Source organism: Dasypus novemcinctus, chromosome 8 (assembly GCF_030445035.2).
Source record: "Dasypus novemcinctus isolate mDasNov1 chromosome 8, mDasNov1.1.hap2, whole genome shotgun sequence".
Lineage (NCBI taxonomy): Eukaryota > Metazoa > Chordata > Mammalia > Cingulata > Dasypodidae > Dasypus > Dasypus novemcinctus.
In genome coordinates, this window is record NC_080680.1 from 106,912,590 (window position 1) to 106,939,771 (window position 27,182).

General features: G+C 37.5%; 1 protein-coding gene across 5 annotated transcripts in view; it reads left to right on the plus strand.

The window, feature by feature from the left end:
• The window catches only part of FKBP15 (FKBP prolyl isomerase family member 15), a 70,743-nt gene that overhangs the window by 24,234 nt on the left and 19,327 nt on the right, over positions 1–27,182 (plus strand). For 3 of the 5 annotated variants that reach the window (XM_004452313.4, XM_071217046.1, XM_071217045.1), the window contains 14 exons: positions 106–204; positions 1,843–1,992; positions 2,869–2,937; positions 4,057–4,203; positions 7,655–7,797; positions 8,615–8,669; positions 13,855–13,962; positions 15,688–15,790; positions 16,246–16,352; positions 17,685–17,799; positions 19,621–19,730; positions 20,018–20,125; positions 20,789–20,883; positions 22,338–22,440. In XM_004452313.4, the coding sequence (XP_004452370.2) occupies positions 106–204; positions 1,843–1,992; positions 2,869–2,937; positions 4,057–4,203; positions 7,655–7,797; positions 8,615–8,669; positions 13,855–13,962; positions 15,688–15,790; positions 16,246–16,352; positions 17,685–17,799; positions 19,621–19,730; positions 20,018–20,125; positions 20,789–20,883; positions 22,338–22,440 (1,512 nt within the window). The remainder of the gene's footprint in view (positions 1–105; positions 205–1,842; positions 1,993–2,868; positions 2,938–4,056; positions 4,204–7,654; positions 7,798–8,614; positions 8,670–13,854; positions 13,963–15,687; positions 15,791–16,245; positions 16,353–17,684; positions 17,800–19,620; positions 19,731–20,017; positions 20,126–20,788; positions 20,884–22,337; positions 22,441–27,182) is intronic. The other 2 variants (XM_004452314.4, XM_071217047.1) reach the window with 1 other exon arrangement.

Consider the following 27,182-nt stretch of genomic DNA (forward strand, 5'->3'; position numbering starts at 1 on the left):
CTTTGGTCCACTTCAGTCCAAGGCCCTTCTCTATGAGGCTAGGCAGGCAGATTTATCCATTCACAACTTGTTGTTCAGTTGTCCTAACATTTCTCCTTTCCCCAGGTTCGACCCAACAACTATAGCATATTTTATGATGACCAGAGACAAAACTGGTCCATCATGTTTGAGTCAGAAAAGTCTGCTGTGGAGTTCAATAAACAGGTAATACCATCTTACTCTTCCTGTGAAAAGTCAGAACACTTGTCTGGATTTCTGTTAATTTTAGGAGATTATATGGAAAACCTATTACCTGCTTGTTAGAAGCAAGCATAAAAATCTCACTAAATTTGCCACTTGAGTCTTGAATTTAAGGGAAATAATAGGGATACTTATTGAAATTGCTTGGAAATAAGACTTTTTAAGAGAAAAAAGCCTAATTATAAACTCACTTGATTAAAATATTTTTCTACTATGTAAAATATCTTAAGGCATAAATAATAAAACTATCTTGTAAAAATGTTTTAAAAGGTTTTTTAAAAGTTACTGCCAAGTTATCTGTATTGTTCTACTGTTATTCTTGCAACTTTCCCAAAGTTTGAAATTACTTTAAAATAAAAAATTAAGTTACTGTATGCTCACTGTAGAAAATCTAGAGCAATTTAAAAAATCCTTCATAATGTCACTGCCCACAGTAACCATTACTAACATGTTGATATGTTTCCTTTTTTCTATAAATATACATAAATAGATATATTCCTTTAAAAGTTCTGTGTCTTATTTATAATGTATAACACATCTTTCCCCACTTTATGAAAAATTGGAAACATTTTTGAAGGCTGCAGAATATGGATTATCAGTTTACTTAACCATTCCCTTATTTTTATGCTTTAAAATTGTTCTCAGTCTTCTGAAATAAATGACACTGTAGTGAACGTCTTTGTATATAATTGTCTTTTTTTTTTTTTTCCTGATTTTTTCCCCCTTAGACTAGCTTTCTAGAAGGGAGTTATTGGGTCAAAGGGTCCAAATATTTTTAGGTTCTGAATATACTTTGGCATAATGCTTTTCAGAAAGATTGCACTATTTCACACTTATATCAGTTGTCTCTAACTTTGACAGCATTGAGAATGATCTTTTTCAGTTGTAAAAAATGGTGTCTCATTGTTTTAGTGCATTTATTTGATTGCAATAATGAAGCTCTTTCTAAAGAAAACGTGAAGTAAATTTTTAACATATACTATAGTGAGACATTGACTAGAGAGTAGTTATTCACAAAGATGTGCCTGGCTCCTTTGTCTCAAATTTACGCTAAGATAATATAACTATACCTTAGGTGGTGGTAGTGTGAGTTCTGGGAATGCAATATGGTTTTTGTAAACTCTCTTCAGAAGTGCCTTTTGAAAGTATTTTTGGAAGCTCCTTCTTCTTTCAGAGGTTCCCAAACACTGAAGCATTAAGTCATAATAGGAATGATAAGCTAACATTTGAGTACTTACTGTTATTTGCCATATATTGTGCCAAATGCTCTATTTGTGTTACCTCAATCTTCAAAACCATCCTATGAGATATGCGCAGTTTTTAATCCTTATTTTACAAACATAGAGGTTAAGTTGTTTATTTGGCCAAGGTCACAGAGTTTAGTAAGCAGCCATATCCAGGCATATACCCAGACAGCCTGGCTCTAAAACCATACTCTTAGGCCCTTGAGTCCTAACAAGGTTACTGACCTTGGAGTGGCTTATCTCTTAACATGTACTTTGTTTTGTTAGTGGATGCAGCTATTTGGGAAAGAACATTAGTAATTATTTAGTGAGTACTTATTGAGCCTAAACTAAGTTTATGCTGTTGGGTATCTTTCAGGTGTGCATTGCCAAGTGCAACAGTGCCTCTTCACTGGATACAGTGCTGTCACAGGACCTCTTTGTAGCAGAGGGCCCTGCTGTAGAAATTGGAGATTCTTTGGAAGTGGCATATACTGGGTGGCTCTTCCAGAATTATGTGTTGGGCCAGGTAAGAAAATGTAGCCACAAATTATTTTGTTATTTTATGTAGTGTGGGGGCTATTCAAACAAAAGGTATTATCGCCATGAATTGCTACTGTTGTCAAGTGGAAATCTTGGAGCACTGCTTTAGTCACTATATTGCTTTTGGGGCATATTCATGAAATGCTAATTTATAAAATCTGTTCAGTGCCTTTGTCTCTTCTACTTAGACCAATTTCCCATGTGTTATTTTTGTTAATTATTCATGTGTGTATCTAGTCTCCCTATACCATTTGTGAACTTGAGTATTTTCTTATGGGATAAAGTCTTTTTAGCCTCTTCTCACACTTAATGGTTGTCTTTTAGTGGATACTGTAAATATGTTGAGCTTTTTTTGTTTTAATGTTATTAAGCGCTCAAAGGCAGTATGGTATAATAGAAAGAGTTTTAGATGGTAAGTCAATCAAATGTGGATTCAAGTCCCAGTTTTATCCAAACTTCATCCTGGTCAAGTCATTTATGTTCTTAATCTTTTTTCCCCCATCTTTGAATGGTGGTTAATTGTCCTTACCCTGCTTACTTGACAGAATTGGTGTCAGTAGCAAATGAGTTATTTTGTTTGAAAATACTTTATATAAAGACAAAAAAAAAAAATGCCTTTAAATACATGGTGCTGAAAATGTATTTATTTTTTCTAAATCTGGAAAATCATTGTCTCAGTTAGTATTACCCTTTAGCCATGATGTGGTCCCATCTTTTCAGGGCCATTAAGAGCTATTTTTCCCAGTATATTTGACATCCCATATTCTAGAAGTACTGTGCAGATATGTAGTTATTTGAATATCATAATGATTATTATTATTTTTGAAACTGGTTGACCTCATTTTCTTTGATCAAATTGTAGATTTTTGACTCCACTGATAACAAAGACAAGTTGCTTCGCCTGAAATTAGGATCAGGAAAAGTCATCAAGGTGAAGGCTTTAACTGTTTTCTTATGTATTTTAAGCAATTGAAGTTGGCTTAATATAGATTAAATTTTGTGAAATTCCTAACCTTGTTTATCTTCTGAGAGCCTGGAGAGGTTTGGTTGAAAAGTAGAAGGGGAAAGATGTACTTTATCTGCATTTGGAAGATTTTTACCTATGAAATAGTATATTAAAGATGAATATATTTATTTTCTTTAGTCCCTACCCTTTCTTTTTCATCCTTTGACTCTGAGGACATTATTCAATCCTTCCTATAGCCTAATAAGTAGAGAAGTAGAACTGCTTCTTTTAGAAGTGTGTCGTGATGGGTTGATCCTCATCTGTTCGGGGTGCTTTGAATTGGTGCTTACCAATCATTATGGGAGGCCACTGTGGCCTAAAAGAAGGAGTACTGGGGTTGGAGTCTGAGGACCTAGGCTCAAGTTGTACCAACTCTACAGGTATTTTATAAAATAGAGTATTTTACACATATGGATTATCATTGTTTCAGGACACATGGATGCGTTGTGAAGTACTCATTCATCTGTGTGGCAAAAAAGTTTTATCCATTGTTTTGTTTATGACATTTTTCCCCAGAACCCTTTGGAGACTTTTTCCTGTAGATGATTAGGGCAACATCCTTGAACTAGTCAGATGTAGGATTGAGTCTTGGCTTAACAACTTACTAAATTACATGAACTCTCCCAAACCTAACTTTTCTCATCTGTAAAATGAAGGTAATGTTTCCAACTGTGTAAGGTTATTTTGTGCATTAAACAAGATAATGTATTTAAAGCACTTATCCCAGTACCCGGAAAAATGTGCTTAATAAATGATAGTTTTTATTTCTCTTTTATTAGTATTCTCTTAGTCCCCTCATTTTCTCTTATCATCTAAGATAAGTATATTTTATCTAACCCCAGATATGCCAGCTTTTACCAGTGGGTTTAGAAGCATTATTCTAGATATTTTTATAACCAATGTGGGGATAGTTGAACTTGACCTCTGGAGGCATTGTCTGAACCTGAAAGTGTGGGTGAGTGAAACCTGATGATACTGTACTTCACTTTGTCTAGTGAGGAGGTTTGTATCTCATAAATGTCTCCCCTTGTGTGATTCATAAAGGGCTGGGAAGATGGAATGCTGGGCATGAGAAAAGGAGGGAAGCGGTTGCTTATCATCCCTCCAGCCTGTGCTGCTGGCTCAGAAGGGGTAATAGGATGGGTTCAATCAATGGACTCCATCTTGGTATTCGAGGTGGAGGTTAGGCGGGTAAGTAAAACTGTCCAGTGTTGTGTTTGATGAGTTTTCTGAGTACCTCTTTGCTAGTTAAGTGAAATGAATAAATAAATATGTCTGGAGACATCTTTTTTTTTTTTTTTTTAAGTAGAAATAGAATAGTGGAAAGAGCAACAGCTTTGGAATCTAAGACCAAAGTTTATGTCTTCTGGCTTTTTATGTAGAGTCTAGAAGACATTGTAACTTTGAGCAAATCACTTCTCCACGCTAAATTTATTTTCATTTTGTCTATAAAATAGTGATTCCTGACCAAAGGACCTATCTTTTGACTTAGTAATTTCATGGCTACAATTTTAGTGATCAGTATATTCACAAAAGTATGCAAAGATGTATGTGTGCATTTTTCTGTCTTCCCCTGCCACATTATAGTAGGAAAATACTGGAAACAAAAACTAAATGTCCTTCATTAAGAGACAGGTTAAATTATGATTTTTTTCTTATGGTCAACTTTTATGTAGCTCTTATAGTATATCCAAAATCTACTGTCAAGTGAAAGAAGCAAGTTGCAGAAAAATATGGATAGTATGGTCTCTTGCATGTACATATGTATATATATGTATACATATATATATGCAGTCATTCATATATACATACTATAGATGCAAATATATACTCAAGCATATGAAAGATATATATATACACACACATATATATGCTTATATATAGAAAATTTCTGGGAGCATTCAAAGAAATGATTAGAAGTGATTTTCTCTATGGGAAGCGGACTTGGCTCAATGGATAGAGCGTCTGCCTACCACATGGGAGGTCCAGGGTTCAAACCCAGGGCCTCCTGACCTGTGTGGTGAGCAGGCCCAGGTACAGTGCTGCTGTATGCAAGGAGTGCCGTGCCACGCAGGGGTGTCTCCCATGTAGGGGAGCCCCGCGCACAAGGAGTGTACCCTGTAAGGAGAGCTGCCCCATGCAGAAGAAAGTCCAGCCTGCCCAGGAGTGGCACTACACACATGGATTGCTGACGCAGCAAGACAACACAACAAAAAGAGACACAGATTCTTGGTGCCGCTGACAAGAATATAAGCGGACACAGAAGAACACACAAGAGAATGGACACAGAGAGCAGACAACTGGGGGGGGGGGTGGAGGGGAAGGGGAGAGAAATAAATAAAAAATAAAAATCTTTAAAAAAAGTGATTTTCTCTAGCGTTTGGAAATGGGATTCAGAAACTTTAATTTTTACTTTCTAGACTTTTGAATCATTTTATTTTTTATGCATTTTTAAAAGGATTTATTTATTATTAATTTTTAAAATTACCCCCCCCACCATTGTCTGCTTTCTGTGTCCATCACTGTGTGTTCTGTGTCTGTTTACATTCTTGTCAGTGGCACCAGAAATCTGTGATGCTCTATCAGTTGAGCCAAATCTGCTTCCAATCATTTTAAATTTTTATCATGAATATGTATAATTTCTATAATAAAATCTGTAAAAACTTTGATTTATTAAATTAATACTATATCTCCCCATCCCCTGCCAAAATAAAATACCTTGCTAGCTTTGCACAGTGTTTGTTAGGTTCAAATGTGATAGTGTTTGTGACTACAAACTATAACACACAATTACAAGTAGTAAATATTATGGTTATCTTCATTGTGGCTGTTATTCCTATTATAACAGAGAAGGGATATGCTTTCCTTCCCAGTGACTCCTGACTGAACACCTTATCTCTTGTAGGGCCACTCCAGCCCTCTTTCAGTGATAGTGCTCCCAGTTGCCTTTTACATAGTTTTTATTCCCTCTGAATTTTCCTTTGAATTTGAAGAAATCACAGCTGATTTTAGATGACAAAACAGTCTGAATCCATCAACACTGGCATTTTCTAAAAGTAAGACAAAATGTTCTGTTTTACCAACAAAGAAATAGAAATTGATATGTATAGTCAATTGGCAAGGCTGGTACAGAATGATAATACTCAGTGTGGCCAGAATGTTGAGAACGGTTTATTTACTGCTGGTGGAGGTTACCCTCTCTGGTGGGAAATTCAATGCTATCTACCAGAAGTCTTAAAATGTCATGATGATGGGAACGAGTGTTGTTGGGGGGGGAGAGGGGGGGTGGGGGGGTGGGGTTGAATGGGACCTCACATATATATATTTTTTTAATGTAATATTATTACAAAGTCAATAAAAAAAAAAAGAATTACATAGAAAAATCCAATATTAATTGGGTAAAAATAAAAAGATACATGCAGAACTTTAAAAAAAAAACAAACAAACAAAAAAAAACACAAAGGCCCGAAGGAGACAGAATTTTTATCACTGTTTATTTTGTGCTTAGATACTTGGCCAAAGTCACAAATACAAAAGGGTCCCAATATTTTGAGTATTATGCCTACCACATGCAGAATAACTAAAGCAATTCTGGTTAACTTTGGCACACACACAAAAAAAATGGCTGTAGACTTAATAGGATATCTGAGACAAGTGTAGGTTATGATGGGGACAAAACTTTTGGACTTTCTTATTGTTTGGGCGAGATATATACTTTTCATTTGTGAAAGGCAGCCAGGTTTCCATGTTTAAATAGGCATTATGTGTAGTATCAAGGGAGACCTTACGTGAACCCAAATGCTGACTTTGCACTTTTTCCTTAATAGAACATTTATTCCTTCCCACCTCCCTTCAAAAGAACAGTGGAGAAAAAATTCACAAAACATTGTTTTTTTAAGTTGAAAAAACAAATTTCTACTTCTCATTCTCATGTAATTCTGACTATTGTACATTTCTTTTACCTTGACAATAAATTTGAATACATATAAAAAAAAAATGCATACCTTTTACCAGCATTTTAACTTCTGGGAATTTATATTTTGGAAATATTTAAGGCTATATGGAAAGATATAAAGAAGCATTGTTTAGGACAGGAAAAATTATAAATAAACCAAATGTTTAACAGTTGGGTTTTGTCAAATCTGTTTTGTAAAAGGAGGGATGCTAATGACTTCTTTTTCCAGAATCCTTTAAAGACTTTTTCTTATAGGTTATAGAAGTTAAGGATATTATTCTTGAAAACAGACATCCTCTTCAGTAGTTGAAAATAATGTACATTAATATTTAGTGACAGGCAGATATGTTAATATTAGTGAGAAAAGCAGGTTACAAAGCAACATGGCCCTGTTTTTGTAAAAAATTCATACATACATATATATGTATATGTAACACTTGTATTATATATACCTATATAATACATATGTGCCAGAAAAATGTGAAATAATGCATCCAAAATTCTAACAATGTTATTGATTCGTAGTTGGATTGTGTGATTATTTTTCTTCTTACCTACATTTTATGATTTGCCTACAATGAATGGTAATGATGTGTGTAATAAAGAATAAATAAAATGAAAGGTGGGTGGAGTGGAGAAGAGTGCCTTTTTCGTTGCCTATTCCACCTGTGCTGGATCTTGCACTAGGTGAAGTTTGCCAGAGATTCCAGCTCTGATGGACAAAGTGTTAGTTCCCGAGATTCTGCAGTTCCTTCTCCTATACCTGGTGCTGACAACCTCCCTACTGATCCTGCTGTGTCACCACCCACATCGCTGCCTTTCAAATTAGGGTAAGATACTTTTGGGGTTCTGTAAAAATGATTCTTAGAGGGGTTCAGAAATAGGGATGTAATTGAAAACTAAAATAATTGTTAATAACTGAAAAAATTAGAATGAGGGAAGTGGGGAAAGTACTTAAATCAGATTTTCCTGACAAAGGATTGTCATAGTTTATAAAAGTGCTAACTTGGAGATATAAGAACACGGGCACAACTCTGTAAGAAATGGGTAAAGGACATAAATATAATATATACCCAAGAAAAAATATATAACAATAAAAAAGCCTTTGGATGGAAAATGGTTCATCTTTACTAGCACTGAAAGATTATGTAAGGGGAAGCAGATGCAGCTCAGGCAACTGGGCTCCCGCCTACCACATGGGAGGTCGCTGGTTCAGATTCCAGTGCTTCCTAAAGAAGACAGCAGTTGGAGCGATGGGTAGGCATGGCGAGCTGATGCAACAAGGTGACGCAACAAGAGATGTGGTGAGGAAAAACAGAATGAGAGATCTAACAAAGCTGGGAGTGGAGGTAGCTTGAGCGATTAGGCACCTCCGTCCCACATCAGAGGTCCCTGGTTCAGCTCACAGTGCATCCTAAAGAAACAAGAAGAACAACAGACACAGCAAGTGAAAAACATAAAGGGGGTGGGGAGAAATAAATAAAATAATTTTTTTTTAAAAAGAGAGATTATGTAAAATAAGAGAAAAAAAACTGTTTTATAGCCAATCAGCAAATACTTTCAAAAGCAATTTGGATATGCAGTATAATCTGGATTTGTAATTATGGGATTTGTTTTTGTCTCAGGATGTATTTTATTTGCTTTTAGGGAGCCAACTCTTCGTACCAAATCTAACTCCCTCAGCGAACAGCTTACAAGTACAGTAAGTATGTGAGTCTGTTTCCTTCGCCTCTAGCTTGCTGAGAAGCTTTTGTGTGCCTAGGGTATGGCTACTTAGGGAAAGAAATGTTGAGAACAGTCAATTTAAATGGAAAATCAATGGTTACTTTATTAATTTACCCTTATTTAGGAGTCCTTATAGACAGATGTGGGTTCAAATCTTTATTCTTACACTATGTGCCCTTGAGCAAGTTATCTAACTAACTCCTTATAGAGTTCTTGTGAGATATGTTTATAAGGCACTTAGCTTGGAGCCTATACTATGCCATTATTACTAGGTAAGGCGAAGAATGGTATTAGATTGGGAGAGCTGCCCGTTAAAGTGTACTTTAGTTTTAGATAATATTATTTATTCAGAGAGGTAAACATTAGTGTGAGGTAGTGGTTAATCTTAGACTCTGTCTGCTACTTACTCTCTGTAACCTTGAGTAACTTAGCTTCTCTTAGCCTCAGGTTTACTTCCCCATCTTTAGAATGGGAAATTGCCTATCTCAAAGAGAGATTTTTATGACATTTAAATAGAATAATACCCATTGAGTTTTTAGTATTCTGTCTGACATAAGAGTTCAGTAAACATTATTAGCTCTAATTATTATCAGGATTACTGCTAATACTACATATCTTCATGCTTTCATTCTCTCAGAGGAATTCTACACTGTTACCAACTAGATGACTTTGAGCACATTACTGGGCCTCTGTGTTTCCCCAGTTGCAAGATAAGAGGGCCAGCAAACTGTTTAATAAAATATGCAGTTGAATGCCTTTAGGAAGGGTGTGCACAGTAGTTTGCTGCTGCCTGGCTTCCTATCTCAAAGCTTCTGAGTTTGCTGCAGGTGGACCAGTCAGTGGCTAAAGCCCTTTAACTTCTAAAGCTCTGTGTCCTTCACTTCTTACATTGGGAAACAGTATAGATGGGTGGAGTGAAGTTGATGCTTAATTTCTCTCTAACCCTAGGTTACTTGTTTATTTTCAGCCCAAAGCAAGAATAATTGATCTGATATGTGTAAAAAGTAATCTCCATTTTAAAAAGTTATTACAAAACTATTTTACTGCTATAAGGACAGACATATAGACCAGTGGAATAGATTCAGAATTCCAAAATAAACCCTTATATTTGTAGCCAATTGATTTTAACTCAGAATGGATTAAAGACCTAAATATAAGAACTAAAACTATAGAACACCTAGAAGAAAACGTAAGGGAACATCTTCAGAACCTCATATTAAGCAACAGATTTCTTAGACTTATACCCAGAGGACAAAGAAAAAAGAAAAAAAAATAGATAAATTGGACTTCATCAAAATTTTAAACTTTTGTGCATCAAAAAAAGACATTATCAATAAATGAAAAGGCAATCTACAGAATGGAAGAAAATATTTGGAAACATATCTGTAAGGGTTTAAATATTCAGAATATATAAAGAATCCTTCAACTCAACAACAAAAAGACAATGCAGTTAAAAATAGGTAAAGGAAAAGAAAATAATAAAAAGAAAAAAAAATAGGTAAAGGACTTGTATGGACATTTCTCCAAAGAAGATACACAAATGCTAATAAGCACATTAAAAGGCGCTCAACATCATTACTCATTAGAGAAAAGGAAATCAGAACCACAATGAGAAACCACTTCATACCAACTAGAATGGCTATTATTATTAAAAATAGAACTGAAAATAACAAATAAGGATGTGGACAAATAGGAACCCTCACATATTGTTGGTGGGAATGTACAGTGGTACAGCTGCTATGGAAAACAGTTTGGTAGTTCCTCCGAAAGTTGAGTGTAGAATTACCATATGACCCAGCAAGCCCACTTCTCGGTATATAGCAAAAATAATTGAAAGCAAGGACTTGAGCAGATTTTTGCACACCATTGTTAAAAGCAGTATTATTCCTGATTGCCAAAAAGTGGAAGCAACCCAAGTATCCATCAGTAGATGAATGGATAAGCAAAATGTGGTGAATACATACAGTGGAATCTTGTTTGGCTGTAAAAAGAAATGAAGTTCTGATACTTGCTGCAAAATAGATGAACCTTAAAGGCATCATGTTGAGTGAAATAAGGCAGTCATAAAAGGACAGATATTTATGATCTTGTTGATATGAAATAATTAGAGTATGCAAATCAGAGTTAGAAATTAGAGTACAGGTTACCAAGGGCAAGGAGGGTAATAGGGAACGGGGAGTTAATGCTTAATTGGCACAGAGTTTCTGTTTGGGGTGATGAACAAGTTTTGGTAATGGATGGTGGTTATGGTAACACAAAACTGTGAATGTAATTAACACCACTGAATTGTATATCTGAAAGTGGATAAATTGGGAAATTTTATGTTACATATGTTGCCACAGTAAAAACACAGTTTTGTAAAACTGTACAACACAAAGAATGAAGCCTAATGAAAACTGTAGTTAATTTACATGGACTACAGTAAACATGACTATAGTGACTAGTATAATTATAATATTGGCTCATCAGTTGTAACAAAGGTACCACACTATTGCAAAATGTTAATAATAGGGAAAATGTATATGTGTGAGAGGCTGTGGTATATGGAAACTCTGTACTCTCTGCATGATTTTTTTGTAAACCTATAACAAATCTAATAAAAATTTAAAAATTTTTTAAAACATCATCTCCTAAATCCGAAGGTTAAGCCAAAGAATCAGCAGAAAATTAATCTCATATTTTTGAACTGCCATGAAAATTGTGCAACATTGGTTCCAATGTATTCTCTAGTTATGGCTACTCCTGTAACCTGTTTTCAGGCTTTGGTAACTTCTGAAAGACCAGTGGTCTCTAACTTTTTAGGTTTTGTTTTTTTAAAATCTTTTTACATCTAATTTATTTTTTGAATAGGTAATTAGATTCACATGATGTGGTTACCAAAACAATGTAACAAGGTGAACATTGAGAAGACTTGCTCTCACACCTATCCCCATCTACCTACATTCCATCTAACCCCTTTAGGTAACTGCTTTTATTAGTTTCTTACATATTCTTTTTTTTTTTTAAACAAATTATATATTGATACATATTAGTAAAGCATGCAGTTCATCCAAAGTGTACAATCAGTGGTATTTGCTATAATCACATAGTTGTGCTTTCATCACTTCAATCATTATTAGAGCATTTTCATTATTTCAATAATAATAATAATAATAAACAAAACAGACAAACATAAAAGGAAATTCCTCACCTCTCAATCTCTCTATGCTTCCCCCCTTTTCCTAGCTGCTGTTTCTGGCTATTCTATCTAAAATGTATAATCAGTGGCTTTTAGTATAATCACAATGTTATACATTCATCATCTCAAAAATTTTAGAAAATTTCATTACTCCAAAAAGAAAAACTCCAAACCCTTTAGCATTCCTTCCTCAGACCTACATAACAACTAATCTTCTTTCATCTTTATAAATTGATTTATATTTACATTTTATATAAATGGAATCATACAATACGTATGTATCTATTCTCCTTCACTTAATAGTGTTTTTTTTTGGGTCTGATATTAACGTTGTGTAGTATTAACTTACATTTGTTTAGCTTCAAAGAAAAATGGTCTCATATATGCAATTCTACTTCATATTCATCTTTCACATATATATTTAGTTCATAACAGGGCGATCATACAGTACTTTTCCTTTTGTGTCTGGCTTTCTTCACTCAACATAATGTACTCCAGATTCATCCATGTTGTCATGTGTTTTATGACTTAATTTCTTTTTACCACTACATAATATTCCACCATGTATATACTCCACAATTTGTTTATTCATTCCTCAGTTGATTACATGTTCTTCTTGTAAAAAAGATTTATTTTTTTATTCCCTCCCCCGTTGTCTGCTCTCTGTGTCCATTTGCTTTGTGTCTGTGTCTGCTTGTATTCTCATTAGGCCGCTCTGGGAACCAATCCTGGGACCTTCTGGAGTGGGAGAAAGGCAATCATTCTCTTGTACCACCTCAGCTCCCTGATTTGCTGCGTCTCTCATTACCTCTCTTCTGTGTCTCCTTTTGTTGCATCATCTTACTGCACCGGCTCTCCATGTGGGCCATCCTTCCATGTGGGGCAACACTCCTGCACGGGCCAGCAGTATGCATGGGCCATCTCATCACATGGGCCAGCTTGCCTTTACCAGGAGGCCTTGGTGAACCCTGTATCTACTATATGGTAGACGGCAGCCCAGTTGCTAGAGCCACATCCGTTTCCCAATTACATATATTTTTAATGTTTCTTTATTCTGGTGCAAGCAAATTTGACTATTTTATTCCTCCCCCTCTTCTTTCACACACACAAAAATAGCATAGTATATATATTATCACCTTGCTTTTTATATTTAACATCTTTCCATGTTAGTGTGTAGAGAATTTCCTCATCCTTTTTTTTCACTATAGAGTACACAATTCCACTGTGTTCATATGGTTTATATAACTAGTCCTCCCTTGATGGATCCAACTTTTTTTGATTATGTACCTCCTTTGGTTAAGGAAAAAGTGTTACACAAAATATGTATTTATTTACAAATTATATACATAGAGTACTGTCAATCCTTGTAAACAAGCTTAATGTCTTAGGTTTGCAGCTTAAAAATAAAAATAATTTCTTTCTGCATCCAGTGGATCATCTTGTGCACCCACCCTCTGGAATATGTACTCCAAGAGTATGTACTCTGTGTTTTGGACTAATTAATAGGTATAGAAACTTTTGGCACAGGTCTAATTGTAAAGTAAATGTCAATTCAGAATTAAATGAACCTGAATTTGGAACAGGGCTCCGGTTTCCTCCTTTCCCAATTGCTTCTGAATGTCTAATTAATGAATTGCTCCCAGGCTTTTGAGAGAGGACTATCATCTCAAACATCTGTACCTTAGTTTTTCTTCTATAAAATGATAATAATCATGCTTGGTGAAGACGTCATTGACATGAAGTAACAAACCACTTTGTCCATTCTAAATATGTAGGGAATTATTTTTATTGTTATTATTAATTGTGACCCAGATCAGTTTATAGCCAAGAAATCTTTAATTCTCACTGTCTAGGGGAAATAGTTTCATACAGATATGGCAAGGGGACTTGTTGAAGGATTTGATACAAGAACCAAAGGAATGAAACTGCTTGAAGGTAATGAACTCTGATCACAGTGACTTTTGCGGCTTTCCTCTCTTTTTAGGCTCCTGATACAGTCAAAGCCAAGTTGATCTCTCGAATGGCTAAAATGGGCCAGCCCATGCTGCCCATCCTCCCACCACAGCTGGATTCCAATGATTCAGAAATTGAAGTATGTCCCCTTAGCTGTTTAGAATGTATAGTGCACATGTTGCTATCTTTTGTTGCTTTGGTTGCAGTTACTGCTTTTTCTTCTGCCTCTAACCCAGAAATGTTATTTAGATAGCTTACATGCAAAATATGTATTTATTTCTTCTGTTATGCACTTTTCCTGAGAAATTAAAGCAATTCCATTTATCTGTCACAAAAACTGGGCAGTTTTAAGTAGTTAATTCAGCTTCCATTTACTCGAATCTAAAATGGCACTAACAAGCACTCTGAACAGCATTATGTTCATCCCATAAGAGGAACACAATTTGTATTTATTGGTTGACCTTTTAGATCCTTTTGGGAAATGTTGGTCTTCTACTGATGTTGCCTATTACTAAAGAGCAAACTGATTTGTCTTTTGGCTATTTATATGGTCTATTTTTTATTTAGAAGTTAGGATTTTATTAAAATTAAGTCTATCCATTTTTTTCCTGCTTGCTTTTTGTCTTTGCTGTTATGCTTAGGAAGCCTTCCCACTTTAAAATATTGTTGCAATATCTTAATATAGTTTTAAAATATTATTATTTCATATTTAGACCTAAAATTTTAATCCATCTGGAATTTGGTAAATAATATAAAGTAGGAAACTGTTGTGATAGAACTGATTTTTAATCTGGTCTCTGGAAATGAAATTTGGATAAAATAATATTCTTAGAAATAAGAAAAATCTTACTAAAATTTTAACTGGTATCAATCATTGTAGAAGGATTGATACTATAGCTAAAGAAAGAAGTAAAATATATTTTAGAAAGAGCATTCTTTTTTATTGATTTGTAACCTGACTTTTTAACTTAATGTTGTCTCATGAATGTTTTTGTTAATATTAACATATGTGTTATCTTTAAAGGTAGCATAATATTTTATTGTCTTGATTTATCATAATTCCTTTTACTCTCTTATTGGACATTTAGGTTGATTTAGGCCTGTAGTGATCTAAAACTGAAATGATTTTCCAGAAGAGAATATTGGGATATCAAATGTATATTATACAGTAAAAGAATGTCACAGCCATTTCAACCCTTCAACTATAGCAGATCAAAATCTCTGCATTTTGTGCCTCAAGTGTTTCTGTTCTTTGTGTGAAGTAGGAAGATGTTTGTAGGATAACTTTGTTTAGAGTGATACCTGGATCAACATAACCTTGATTTTATGAAAAGAGAGAATGGGGAAAAGCATCTAAAATAATATTATCTAAAAATAACATGCTGATGAGGTGCATTAAATCATATTCTTTATCTGATTTTCATTGAGTACTTTGAGACCTGTGGAGATTATTTAGCAGAAGAGAAGTGGCTAGATTATTCCCTGGATTTCCTTGCAAGAGACCCCTTTTCTGTAGGAACAGACTAGATTAGTTTTATGGCAGTTGCTTGTTTCGAAAATGATACATTCTGGAAAGCTGTCAATTCAGCTCTTCAGGCTGTAAAACATCAACAATTTTAAATGCTTGCAAAAATGAACTATATTTAATTATTTGACAAGATTTATAGGGAGAAGGGATCTATGTCTGGTACAATAGAATATGCTTTTTCTCCCCACGTCCCACACTCTACACTCCTGGCTTTCTGCTTGCTTGCCTTTCTTTCCTTTTTTTTTTCTCCCCAGAAACCCTGTGTTGTAAGCAAGTGTAGGGTGGACAGTCAACATCAGCCTTCAATTAAGGACCAAAACCCTTGTGCCTTTTCAGGATGTGAATGCTCTGCGAGGGGCGGGGCAGCCCATGGTGACCCCATCTATGCAGCGTTCTCTTCAGGCAGCCCATCCAGTGTTACCACAGATGACCTCACAAGGTAAGGAAGCTTTCTGAGGCTCTTTGGCCTTGGACTGGATCAGCCCCAAGATTATCATCACTGCTCTTGAATTGTCAGGCTATGTTCTTTTAGTACTAAGAACTGGACAAAGTATGAAACTTGTCAGTTTGTCCCTGGGCAGGGCAATTTCAGACCTAGAGATGTATTTGTTCTACTTGCTGTATCTTTAGCTGTGTTACATTGTCAGTTTTGGAAATCTGCATTCAGCTAAAGAGACATCTGCCTCCTTGTGTGCTTGTTATTCTGGGATCATAGGTCTGAGTCAGAGGCACTTGAGATTGCCCAGTTTCCTTTCACTGTAGAGCTGGCTTTGGGAGACTAGGTGAGGAAAGCAGTCAAGTCTAAAGCATGACAGCATATTTGGTGCTAGTCCAGACTTGTACCAAGGAGAAGCAAGGGGTAGATAACAGCAAAAACTTCTTCTTTTATCTTAGCACCTCAGCCATCTGTTTCTGGGCTCCAAGCACCTTCTGCTGCCTTAATGCAAGTTGCATCTCTCGAGTCTCACTCAGCTGTACCTGCAAATGCCCAGGCCTTTCAGGTAACATTTAAAAATCATATTAATTATAAGCCGCAGTTTATTATGGCTCTAGTCAGTCATTTTTCTTCTTTCTGCCCAATTCAAATAGTCCCACTCACCCAAAGTCAGAGTTTCTAATTTTGTCTCCTTCCCAAACCACTGTTTTCTCATCTGTAAAGCAGGCAGAGGATTGCCTACCTTATAGGTTTCTGTAAAGATTAAATGCAACAACTAACAAAGCACCTCTTACAAGGCCTGTCACGTAGTAAAGGCCCAATCAATGTTTGTTTCCTTTCCTTGTCACTCATATCTCGTTGAGTGGTATATGTTGAAGTCTTCCGTTAAGCAGCTGGTAGCTAGGATTCTGTACTGTACTCAGCAGAGTGGTTGTGGATTGGGTAGAGGCTGTATGGAAGATACAGCTGGACTCTGCTCTCTAGTGATCCTCAAAGTGATCTCTTAAAGGGGCTATTTTCACTCTTCCTCGGGAGACCATTTGTCTGGGTAGTAGAATCTTTCTTTGCCCCAAAACACTTGGGTAAGATACACTCCCAGCAATAACTGTGGCTCACTTCACTGGTGACTCTTAATGGGGTAGGGTGCTAGTGGAGGTGAGCAGTGTGTATCAAAATTGAAAAAGGCCCACCCTTGCTCTCCCCCAATGGAGAATTACTGTCCTGTAAACTAAGATTTTCTTATAATGGATGGGCAGTTATGTTTGTCAATGGAAATGAACAGGATTTCCTTATTTCACGGGAAAATATCCATGGATCACTAAAATGATAGCTGCAATTTTTGGAGCATTTATTATCTGCCAGACACTTAATCACCAGCTGTTAGAAACTTTTCCTGGATCAGTTCATTTCATTCACTTAACCACCCTATGAAGGCATTATTATCTTCAATTTACAATTGAGGAGAATGAGGCTTAGAGAAAAATGAGAACTCTTGGTCACACAGATAAATATTAGAATCTGATAGGGGAGAGGTTGTTGCAGCTTTGGAAAATACCAATTTAGTTTAGAATCTCATTGAACACCTCTGCTTTTACCTCAGTAGAAACTAAGCAGAGTTTGCTTAGCTTTAAATTATTTTAGAAAGCCAATAGACCCAATGGTTGGAGAATGAATTCCTATGTAAATAAATCATGTAAGCACTTCAGTGACTGGGTTCCACTGGGTTACCTAGATAAACGCCTGCTGCCTTTCTCATTCAGTGCCAAATCCCAATCTTCTCCTGGTCCAGATGTAATCAGATTGAATCCCTTCCCAGCTAATCTATCAAAGAAGAATATAAGCAAAAGGAAGAGACACGCATGTTTTCTGAACTGGCAGTAACTTGGCCTTTTCTCAGCCCTTTGCAGGTATGCAAGCCTACGCTTATCCCCAGGCAGCCAGCAGCACTTCCCAGCTGCAGCCCGTTCGGCCCTTGTACCCAGCACCACTCTCTCAAGCTCCCCATTTTCAAGGTAGGGAACATTCCCTCAGATTCTCTCCTTCCGTCTTGCTGTGCTCTCTCTCTTTTCATTTTACTCTAGTAGCTCTCTACCTTTTGTTTCTTTTATTTTTTTAACAGCTTCTTGAGGTATGGTTTGTTAGCCATAACGCTCACTCGTTTTAAGTGTACAATTCAATTATTTTTTAGTAAATTAAAGAGGTCTGCAATCATCACCACAATCCAATTTTAGAATATTTCCATCGTTACAAAAAGATCCCTTACACCCACTTTTTGCCCTTTATTCTTGCATTATTTCTTCCCATCCCTTTTTTCTTTCTCTGAGTGGCTAGAGTTTATAGAAAACAGAAAAAATGCAAAACATTGGAGGAAATTGGGAGAAAGGATGATGACTGTATATAAGTGTCCAGTATTTCAGATGAAATCTACTTTCTTAAATTTTTAAAATTATGAATATAACATACTCATAAAAAAGTAAAACACTACAGAAGGGTATATTGTTCTTTCTCATCATTAAAACCCCTTTATCCTAGGAAACTATTATTAATGGTTTCTTGAGTAAACTTCCAGATACTTTGTATGCATGGATAAGTCTGGATGTCTTATATAAAAAAACAAAATAGGCGGCGGAGTTGACCCAGTGGTTAGGGTGTCCGTCTACCACATGGGAGGTCTGCGGTTCAAACCCCGGGCCTCCTTGACCCGTGTGCAGCTGGCCCATGCGCAGTGCTGATGTGTGCAAGGAGTGCCATGCCACGCAGGGGTGTCCCCCGTGTAGGGGAGCCCCACGCACAGGGACCCACGCACAGGGAGTGCGCCCCATAGGAGAGCCGCCCAGCACAAAAGAAAGTGCAGCCTGTCCAAGAATGGTGCCATACACACAGAGAACTGACGACGCAATAAAAAGAGACACAGATTCCCGTGCCGCTGACAACAACAGAAGCGGACAAAGAAGACACAGCAAATAGACACAGAGAACAGACAACTGGGGTGGAAGGTGAAGGGGTGAGAAATAAATAAATAAATAAATAAAACAAAATAAACAGTTGGAATGGAATCTCTCCTTCTTGTTCAGCAGTTTACCATTTTCATAGTAATCACCTTTGGTGTTAGGACAGTGGTAGGGAGAAAGCAAGTATATTCTACACATAATTGGTGGTAAGGGTTTCCTGGATGCAGCCTTGTCTGGAAGCCCCCCTCCTTCTCCATCTAGGAAACCCTTCTTCATCTGTCAAAACTGCCATCTCCTCTGTGAAGCCTTCCCTGATTGTTACCCATCCCTCATGCCTTTCCTCCCAGAGTATGTGTATCGCCAAAGAGTTCATTTTTCTTTTCTCTTACTACTTTTGTACCTCTTACAAGGTCCCTTTTTTGCACTTAAGACAAAAAAAAAAAAAAGAAGATACTTTAATTATCTATTTACATGTCAGTTTCCTTACCAGATTAACTAGCTCACCAAGGGCAGGAATCATATTTTATTCATTGCTGTGTCTCTGATACCTGGGACAGTGCCTGGCACAGAGTTGGATGAATTGAGAAGCAATCTGAGCATTAGTGCTATGGCCATCCAAAGAGACTTGTGCCCCCGGACCAGACTGTAGCCCTTGAGGCATTTTGCAGGAGCACAGCTTAGTTGTTGTTAGCTTCTGAGCCCTTTTGCTTCTCTTATCTCCTCTACCTCTTCTCCTGACAGTGTGAAGCCACTTACAGCATTTTCTATTAGATGGAAGTGTTAGTTTCTTTCTTTCCTTTGCCAAAAGAGCTATTGGCTTTTCCTTATAAGTTATCCTTTACTCCGGTTGCGTAAGTTTTTTTTTGGCTTATGTCTATTTAGGATCAGGTGACATGGCTTCATTTCTCATGACTGAAGCCCGGCAACATAACACAGAAATTCGAATGGCAGTCAGCAAAGTGGCAGATAAAATGGATCATCTCATGACCAAGGTGATTGTGTCAGGGTTGGGTCTCCGTTGAAAGTGGGGGGTAGAAACAGGGCTACAAACAGGGAATAAACAGGGCCATAGATAAACTCTTCCTTTGTTTCCCGAATTCATAGTAATTAACAGTTATTTCCCTAGAAGGATAATTATCATTTGGCAAAAGAAAACTCTAGCTGACATTTATAGATTGTCTCAGAAACTTAGCCCCTTCAAAAAAGTGGTCAGATTTTGGGTAAATTATCTTTTTCCATTTTAAACTTCCTCATGGTCTTTCTGGCATCCCTTTTGTAGGTTGAAGAGTTACAGAAGCATAGTGCTGGCAATTCCCTGCTCATTCCTAGTATGTCGGTTACAATGGAAACAAGCGTGATTATGAATAACATTCAGCGAATTATTCAGGTGAGAGTGACTGAGGACAGAGCACTCACTAAGTGGTCTTGCCCATACACTCTTTCTAGAGGCATTGCCCTTTCAAACTTCCACTCCAGAATTAGAGAGCATGTGATAAATGCTACACTGGATTGAGAAAATTCAGGAAAATCCAAAATGGCTTAATTTGGCCCATGGGATTTATCACTATATAGTCAAAAGGAACCATTTCTTTCTGACTGTATTTCAGAATTTCACTTCATTTTATAGCCATTTATACACACAATCCATTTGGCAAAGTGATTTGTATATATCAGGTATGATCTGATGTGTTGTTTTGAGAATTAGATCTGTAGACACATGAATTCTAATTTTTTGTCTCAGAAAAATTTAACAGTGTCACCCTGTCAGTTCAAATTGATTCCCGTGTATCTGGCACTTTTAATTTTTTTAAAAGATTTATTTTATTTTACATTATTTATCCCCTCCCCTCTTGTTGTTTGCACTTGCTGTCTCCTTTCAGCTCTCTGCAGCGGTGCAGGCCAGCTTTCCTTCACCAGGAGGCCCTGGGAATTGAACCCAGGGCCTCCCATATGGTAAATGGGAGCCCAATTGCTTGAGCTACATCCGCTTCCCTAACTGGCACTTTTCTCTTAAGAAACTTAAATTGTACATTATATATTTTGAATTTAGGAAAATGAAAGATTGAAGCAAGAGATCCTTGAAAAGAGCAGTCGGATAGAAGAACAGAATGACAAGATTAGTGAACTAATTGAACGAAATCAGAGGTAATGACAGGTGTGGGGCACTGGTTGGGATGGACAAAAGAGTTTATTTTGTAAATGCCCAAGTTAAGTAGACCTGTTCGTTTAGGTCCATATGTATATATTTCTGTTTTTTCTGTTTCCTGCCTGCTATGTGAATTATTGCCTGTTTTCTGAGAGGCACTTTGGTAGAAGGAGCACAGTTGGCTATAGTGTAAAGCAGACCTATGCTTGAATCCCAGCTCTGCCCCTCTCTTGCAGTGAGATTTCTGGCATTTTATTTTTCCCTGCTGACCCTAATTTCCTCATCTGTGGAAATGGTGTTAATGTTTAAAAATCCAGGTGTTAATTCTTATTCTCTTTTGTAAGGGCTGACTCTTTTTTATTTATTTATTTTTTATTTTCATTTTTAAAAAAATATTACATTAAAAAAATATGAGGTCCCCATTCACCCCCATCGCCCCCACCCCACCACTCCCCCCACAGTAACACTCTTCCCCATCATCATGACACATCCATTGCATTTGGTGAGTACATCTCTGGGCATTGCTGCACCCCATGGCCAGTGGTCCACACCATAGCCCACACTCTCCCACGTTCCATCCAGTGGGCCATGGGAGGACATATAATGTCTGGTAATTGTCCCTGCAGCACCACCCAGGACAACTCCAAGTCCCGAAAATGCCTCTACATCTCATCTCCTCCTCCCATTCCCCACACCCATCAGTCATCATGGCCACTTTTTCCACACCAATGCCACATTTTCTCGATTATTAACCACAGTAGTTCATGAATAGAATCACTAAGTCCACTCTAATCCTTACCGTATTCCTCCTTCCTGTGGACCTTGGCTTGGTTGTGTCCATTCCACACCCATGTCAAGAGGGGGCTTAGATTCCACGTGGATACTGGATGCAATCCTCCTGCTTTCAGTTGTAGGCAGTCTAGGCTCCATGGTGTGGTGGTTGACATTCTTCGACTCCATGTTAGTCAGCCACCATCTTGCCCCGCCTCTCCCTCTTTCTTATTAATCAGAACTCAAGCAAACGTCATTGATTTCTATATATAACCCATGCGTTTTATAATTTTTGTAGATCCTTCTGAATATTTGGGAGGGTGATGGGGAGATGTCACCGCATGTAGCATTTCCCTTAAAAAATCCTCCCAGATTTCTCTTTTCCAGGCTGGAGTGGAGGAGTGACTTCCTCTCCCTTTCCCTTCTTTCTTGCTGCATCCTTACTCCCGTCTCCTTTCTCCTTGACTCCCCTGCTCACTACCTACCCACTCTCATCTTTATTATGCCAAGCAGTTCACCTCAGCCCAAGTTCTTACTTCCAAACCTGATTATTTCAGATCTAAGGAAAGCAAAATGCTTTCAAATGGTTTTTGATAATGATTCAGAGCCATCTTATAAGGACCGAAGGCATTGGGGTCGTGCCTGGCACCTACTAAGTGCTTTTTCCCTATTTGTTTCACAGGTATGTTGAGCAGAGTAACCTGATGATGGAGAAGAGAAACAACTCACTTCAAACAGCCACAGAAAACACACAGGCAAGAGTATTGCATGCTGAGCAGGAGAAGGTAAAGTAACTGAGGAGAGACCAGCAGAGGCCAGGAAGTGTAGAGCTCAGGAGAGGTGCTGTGTATGTACTTAACAATCTGCTTTTCAGCAGAACTTTTGCCATCATTGGGAAGAAAGCTAGAAATCTTCCTGCAATTTTATTATATCCATCCTCCAGGTTTCTGTTTTATGATATGCTTTGCCATACCTGATCTTAGTCATTTGCTTAAGGATTACATAGTTTATCAGAAGCTAAATTTATTATTGACATAATCTATTTTGCCAAGTAACTGATGTGTAAGGTTATTTTTGGTAAAATTTAGGATCGTTTACTTTGCTCCTTTATCTCTGTCTGCCAAAGCATTTTAAAGTACTACTGTTTGACTTTGTCATTTCAGGATCAGGGAATTTGATCTGTTACTGCAGTAACTTTAAGGAAAACTCTTGTGGGTCTCGGGTTGGTACTGACTGGCTCTGAAGCCTACTCTCCCTCTCTTCTTCCAGTGGCACTGTTTATCCAGAATGGATGCCTTCTTGCCTCAGCTGGGAGATCTTGACCCTTTCATCTGCTAAATTCTTAGAGATTGAAGAAATAGTTTATTTTGTTGTGTTTGAATTTTCCCTGAAAACATGAAAAGTCGAACAGAATGCATTTTTTATCTTATGGAGTTTTACTCACTTTTCTTATATTCTGATAATGAGGATTCTTTACATCTGTCTTCTGCTGATTTTCTGTGTGTTCTTTTAGCCATAGTATCCAGGCAAGTAATATCTTTGACTCCTTATCTTCAGATAAGCAATGTCTTGTCCTACACAGCCCTGTCCAGTGCTGACCCAGTTTTTTTCCCGTTGCTAATTTACTCCTTCCCTTGTTGAGGCCAACCCCCAAGTGCTTGGATCGAGAGAGGCAGCCTGTGGTATTGCTACCACTGCGGTACCTGAGTCATTTCCCCATGCCCCCTAAATGTACTTTTTACTAATTCCTTCTCTACTTTTATTCTCTCTCCATTTCCTTTACTCTTTCTTCTTGTTTCCTCCCCCCACTTTTTTTTCCTTAGGACTTTCAGGGGCAACCAAATATATTGTTTGGCCTAGCTGTTAAATTAAGGGCTGAAAGTATTACTTTAACTTGCTCTAAATCACTGGTTCCCAAGTACTAGTCTGGCTGCCTCAGAATCACTTGGGGAGCTTGATTAAAAACATTTATTCTTAAACCCCACCTCCAGAGATTCTAATTCATTGTATCTAGCTGAAGTCTGAATATGAACTTTTACAAAGCATCGCTTAATCCTGATACACAGCCAGGTGTAGGAATCACTGTTCTTGTCAGTGACTCTTTTGTCACAATCTTTGGAGGTGGCATCTGGACACCTGTGTTTTTAGTGAGTTTGCCATGTGACTCTCACATAGAGTATCAGTACTGTTTGTGTGTGTTCCAGTAAAAGCTGATTTACAAAAACAAGCAGCAGGCAGATTTGGCCGATAGCTCATAGTTTGCCAACCCTTGAATTAGCTCATTAATCTACCCAATTGTTTCACATTGATAAACTCAAAAGATGTTTGACACAGTACATTGAGCCCTGTAGATGTTCTGACTGTAATAACAAACACAATAATAATAAAAACAATGATAATAGCTAACATCTGTCAAACACCCACAAGGTTCCAGGCACCCTACTTTACACAAATCTGTGTGAGAGACTCTCCTGGGCTGAGTATCACTGTTCTTTTGATGACTAGGGTACCAAGTACCACATGCTTCACTTAGCTACTTTTATTCCAGTGAAACTTTTCCAGCCTAACTCTTCTTTATTTTTCTTTTGGTCTGTTTCCTACTCACCTAACAGTCTCTTCCCTGGGCTCTCTTCTTATAAAGGGAGATAATCTCTGGAGGTAGTTCTCTGTCTGCAAGCACAGCTCAGAAAATTATGTCCAGTGCTGACCCTGTTTCTTTCAGTGTTCATTGAAAATTTGGTAAGTGAAATTATTTTTCTCTTTGGATTAATATTTCCACATAAAACCATGCAACAATAGTTAAAACTAGAAGATCTATTAAAAGTCATCCAGTTTAACCTTATTTTTCAAAAAAGCAAAGTGAGACCCAGACAGGGTAAATGGCTTGCACGGGATCTTACTGCCAGCCAGGGGCAAAGCTGTATTCTTTTTCCTATGTCAAATTGTCATGTCTCTTTAGTGCCATCTTCCTGCTTCTAACTTGAGTTCTTTTCTCACTTATATTTTAACTTTTCGTTCTTCCTCTCATTGCTTTCTTTGCCCAGCTCACTATGTCAGTAGTGGAATTTGATCCAGGGTGGGAGGCAGGGAGCTATCCCATCCACTGTGTAGGTTTTTAAAAAATATATTAATATATATATGCACATGTATACACATACACACATGCATATATATACATATGTATATACATGCTTTTTCTGATTATAAAAGTTGCATTCATTCATTCTAGAATTTTAGAAAATACAGATAAGTTAAAAAAAAAGACAAAAAAAATCACCATAATCCTTCCATTCAGAGATAACCATTGTTAATTATTCATCCTTTCACTGTTTTTTCTGTGCACATGTGTGTGAGTTGGGTCACAGTATTGCTTTTTATGCTTTTTTTAATTTAAAAAATTTTAATTGAAGTATGTCATTCATACATGAACATACATAAACAATAAGTGTGTAGTAAAAGTTGTGAACTTATAACAACAAACATGCATATCATCAAACAAGGCTCCCTTACATCACCACCAATACCTTGTAGTGTTGTGAAACATTTGTTAACAAACTATGAAAGAGCATCATCAAAATATTACTAGTAACTATAACCTACATCTTACATTTGGTGTATTTTTTTCCCCCAACCCTCCCCATTAATGACACTCTGTATTAGTATTATATACTTGTTATAGTTCATGAGAGAATGCTTTCATATTTGTTCTGTTAACCACAGTCCATCTTCCACCACAGGATTCACTGTGTTATACAGTCCATGCTTTGTACAGTTCTTTCCAAGTGTACACCTAGTGGCTCTCATTTTCATCAGAGTTATGCTGTCCTCACTCTAGTCAATTTTAGAATGTTTTCATTACTCCAAAAGGAAAAATCCCATACTCCCTTATATACCCTCCCTCTTGTTTTCTCTTAGAATTGATATAATACCTTATCATTGCTGCAAAAATATTACAATATTACTGTTAACTGTTGTTCATGTTTTCTCAGTTGTAATTTTTCCATGTACCACCATATTCTTTTTTTTTTCCAAATGTTTTATTTTTATTTATTTATTTTTATGTGGCAAATCCTTTATTTTTTTTTTTAATTCTACTCAATTTATTCATTTTTTAAAAAGATATTACATTAAAAAAATGTGAGGTCCCCATTTGCCCCCACCGCCCCCACCCCACCACTCCCCCCCAATAACACTCTCCCCCATCATCATGTCACATCCATTGCATCTGGTGAGTACATCTCCGGGCATCGCTGCATCTCATATTCCGTGTTCCACACCATAGCCCACACTTTCCCATGTTCCATCCAGTGGGCCATGGGAGGACATACAACATCCAGCAATTGTCCCTGGGGCACCACCCAGGAAAACTCCAAGTCCCGAGAATGCGTCCACATCTCTTCTCTTCCTCCCCTTCCCTGCACCCAGCAGCCACCATGGCCACTTTTTCCACATCAATGCCACATTTTCTCGATTATTAATCACAATAGTTCATGAATAGAATATCATTAAGTCCACTCTGATCCTTACTGTATTCCTCCTTCCTGTGGACCTTGGCTTGGTTGTGTCCATTCCACATCTTTGTCAAGAGGGGGTTTAGATTCCACATGGATATTGGATGCAATCCTCCTGCTTTCACTTGTAGGCACTCTAGGCCCCATGGTGTGGTGGTTGACATTCTTCAACTCCATGTTAGCTGAGTGGAGTAAGTCCAATAAATCAGAGTGTAGGAGCTGTAGTCTGTTGAGGTCAGGGCCTGACTATCATATTGTCAGTCCAGAGATTCAAATCCCCTAGATATATCTTAAACCCCAGCACCAACTACAATTCCAGTAAAGTAGCATGAAAGGCTTGTGAAAAGAGATCCCGTCTGAGTCCAGCTCCATCACGCAGAAACACCAGCTCCAAAGAAGGGCCAACTGACATGGCAGTGAACCCCATCTGCCATGACCATAGAACCTGTGGGTCTCTTTAGCCCTCAAAAGGACCAATACCTGGGGTTGTATCTACTTTATCTGTCGCTGAGACTCTGCTCTGGTGTGCATAAGGGCAATCCTTCTGACAACCTCCAGACTCTTTTTTTAGAGACTCTTAGCCATATAAACTCTGTACCACCATATTCTTAACACCTTGTAAAAAAATAACATTCTTAACATTTATTTATTTTTAAGATTTAAAAAAAAATTTATTTCTCTCCCCTTCCCCCGTGTTGTCTGCTCTCTGTCCATTCGCTGTGTGTTCTGCGTCTGCTTGCATTATCAGGCAGTACTTGGAAACTGTGTGTCTTTTTTGTTGCGTCATCTTTGTGCATCAGCTCTCTGTGTATGCAGCACCACTCCTGGGTGGGCTGTGCTTTTTTCACGCAGGGCGGCTCTCCTTGTGGGGTGCACTCCTTGCACATGGGGCTCCCCTATGCTGGGGTGCCCCTGCGTGGCACAGCATTCCTTGTGCGCAGCAGCACTGTGTGTGGGCCAGCTCACCACATGGGTTAGGAGGCCCTGAGTATAGAATCCTGGACCCTCCACATTGT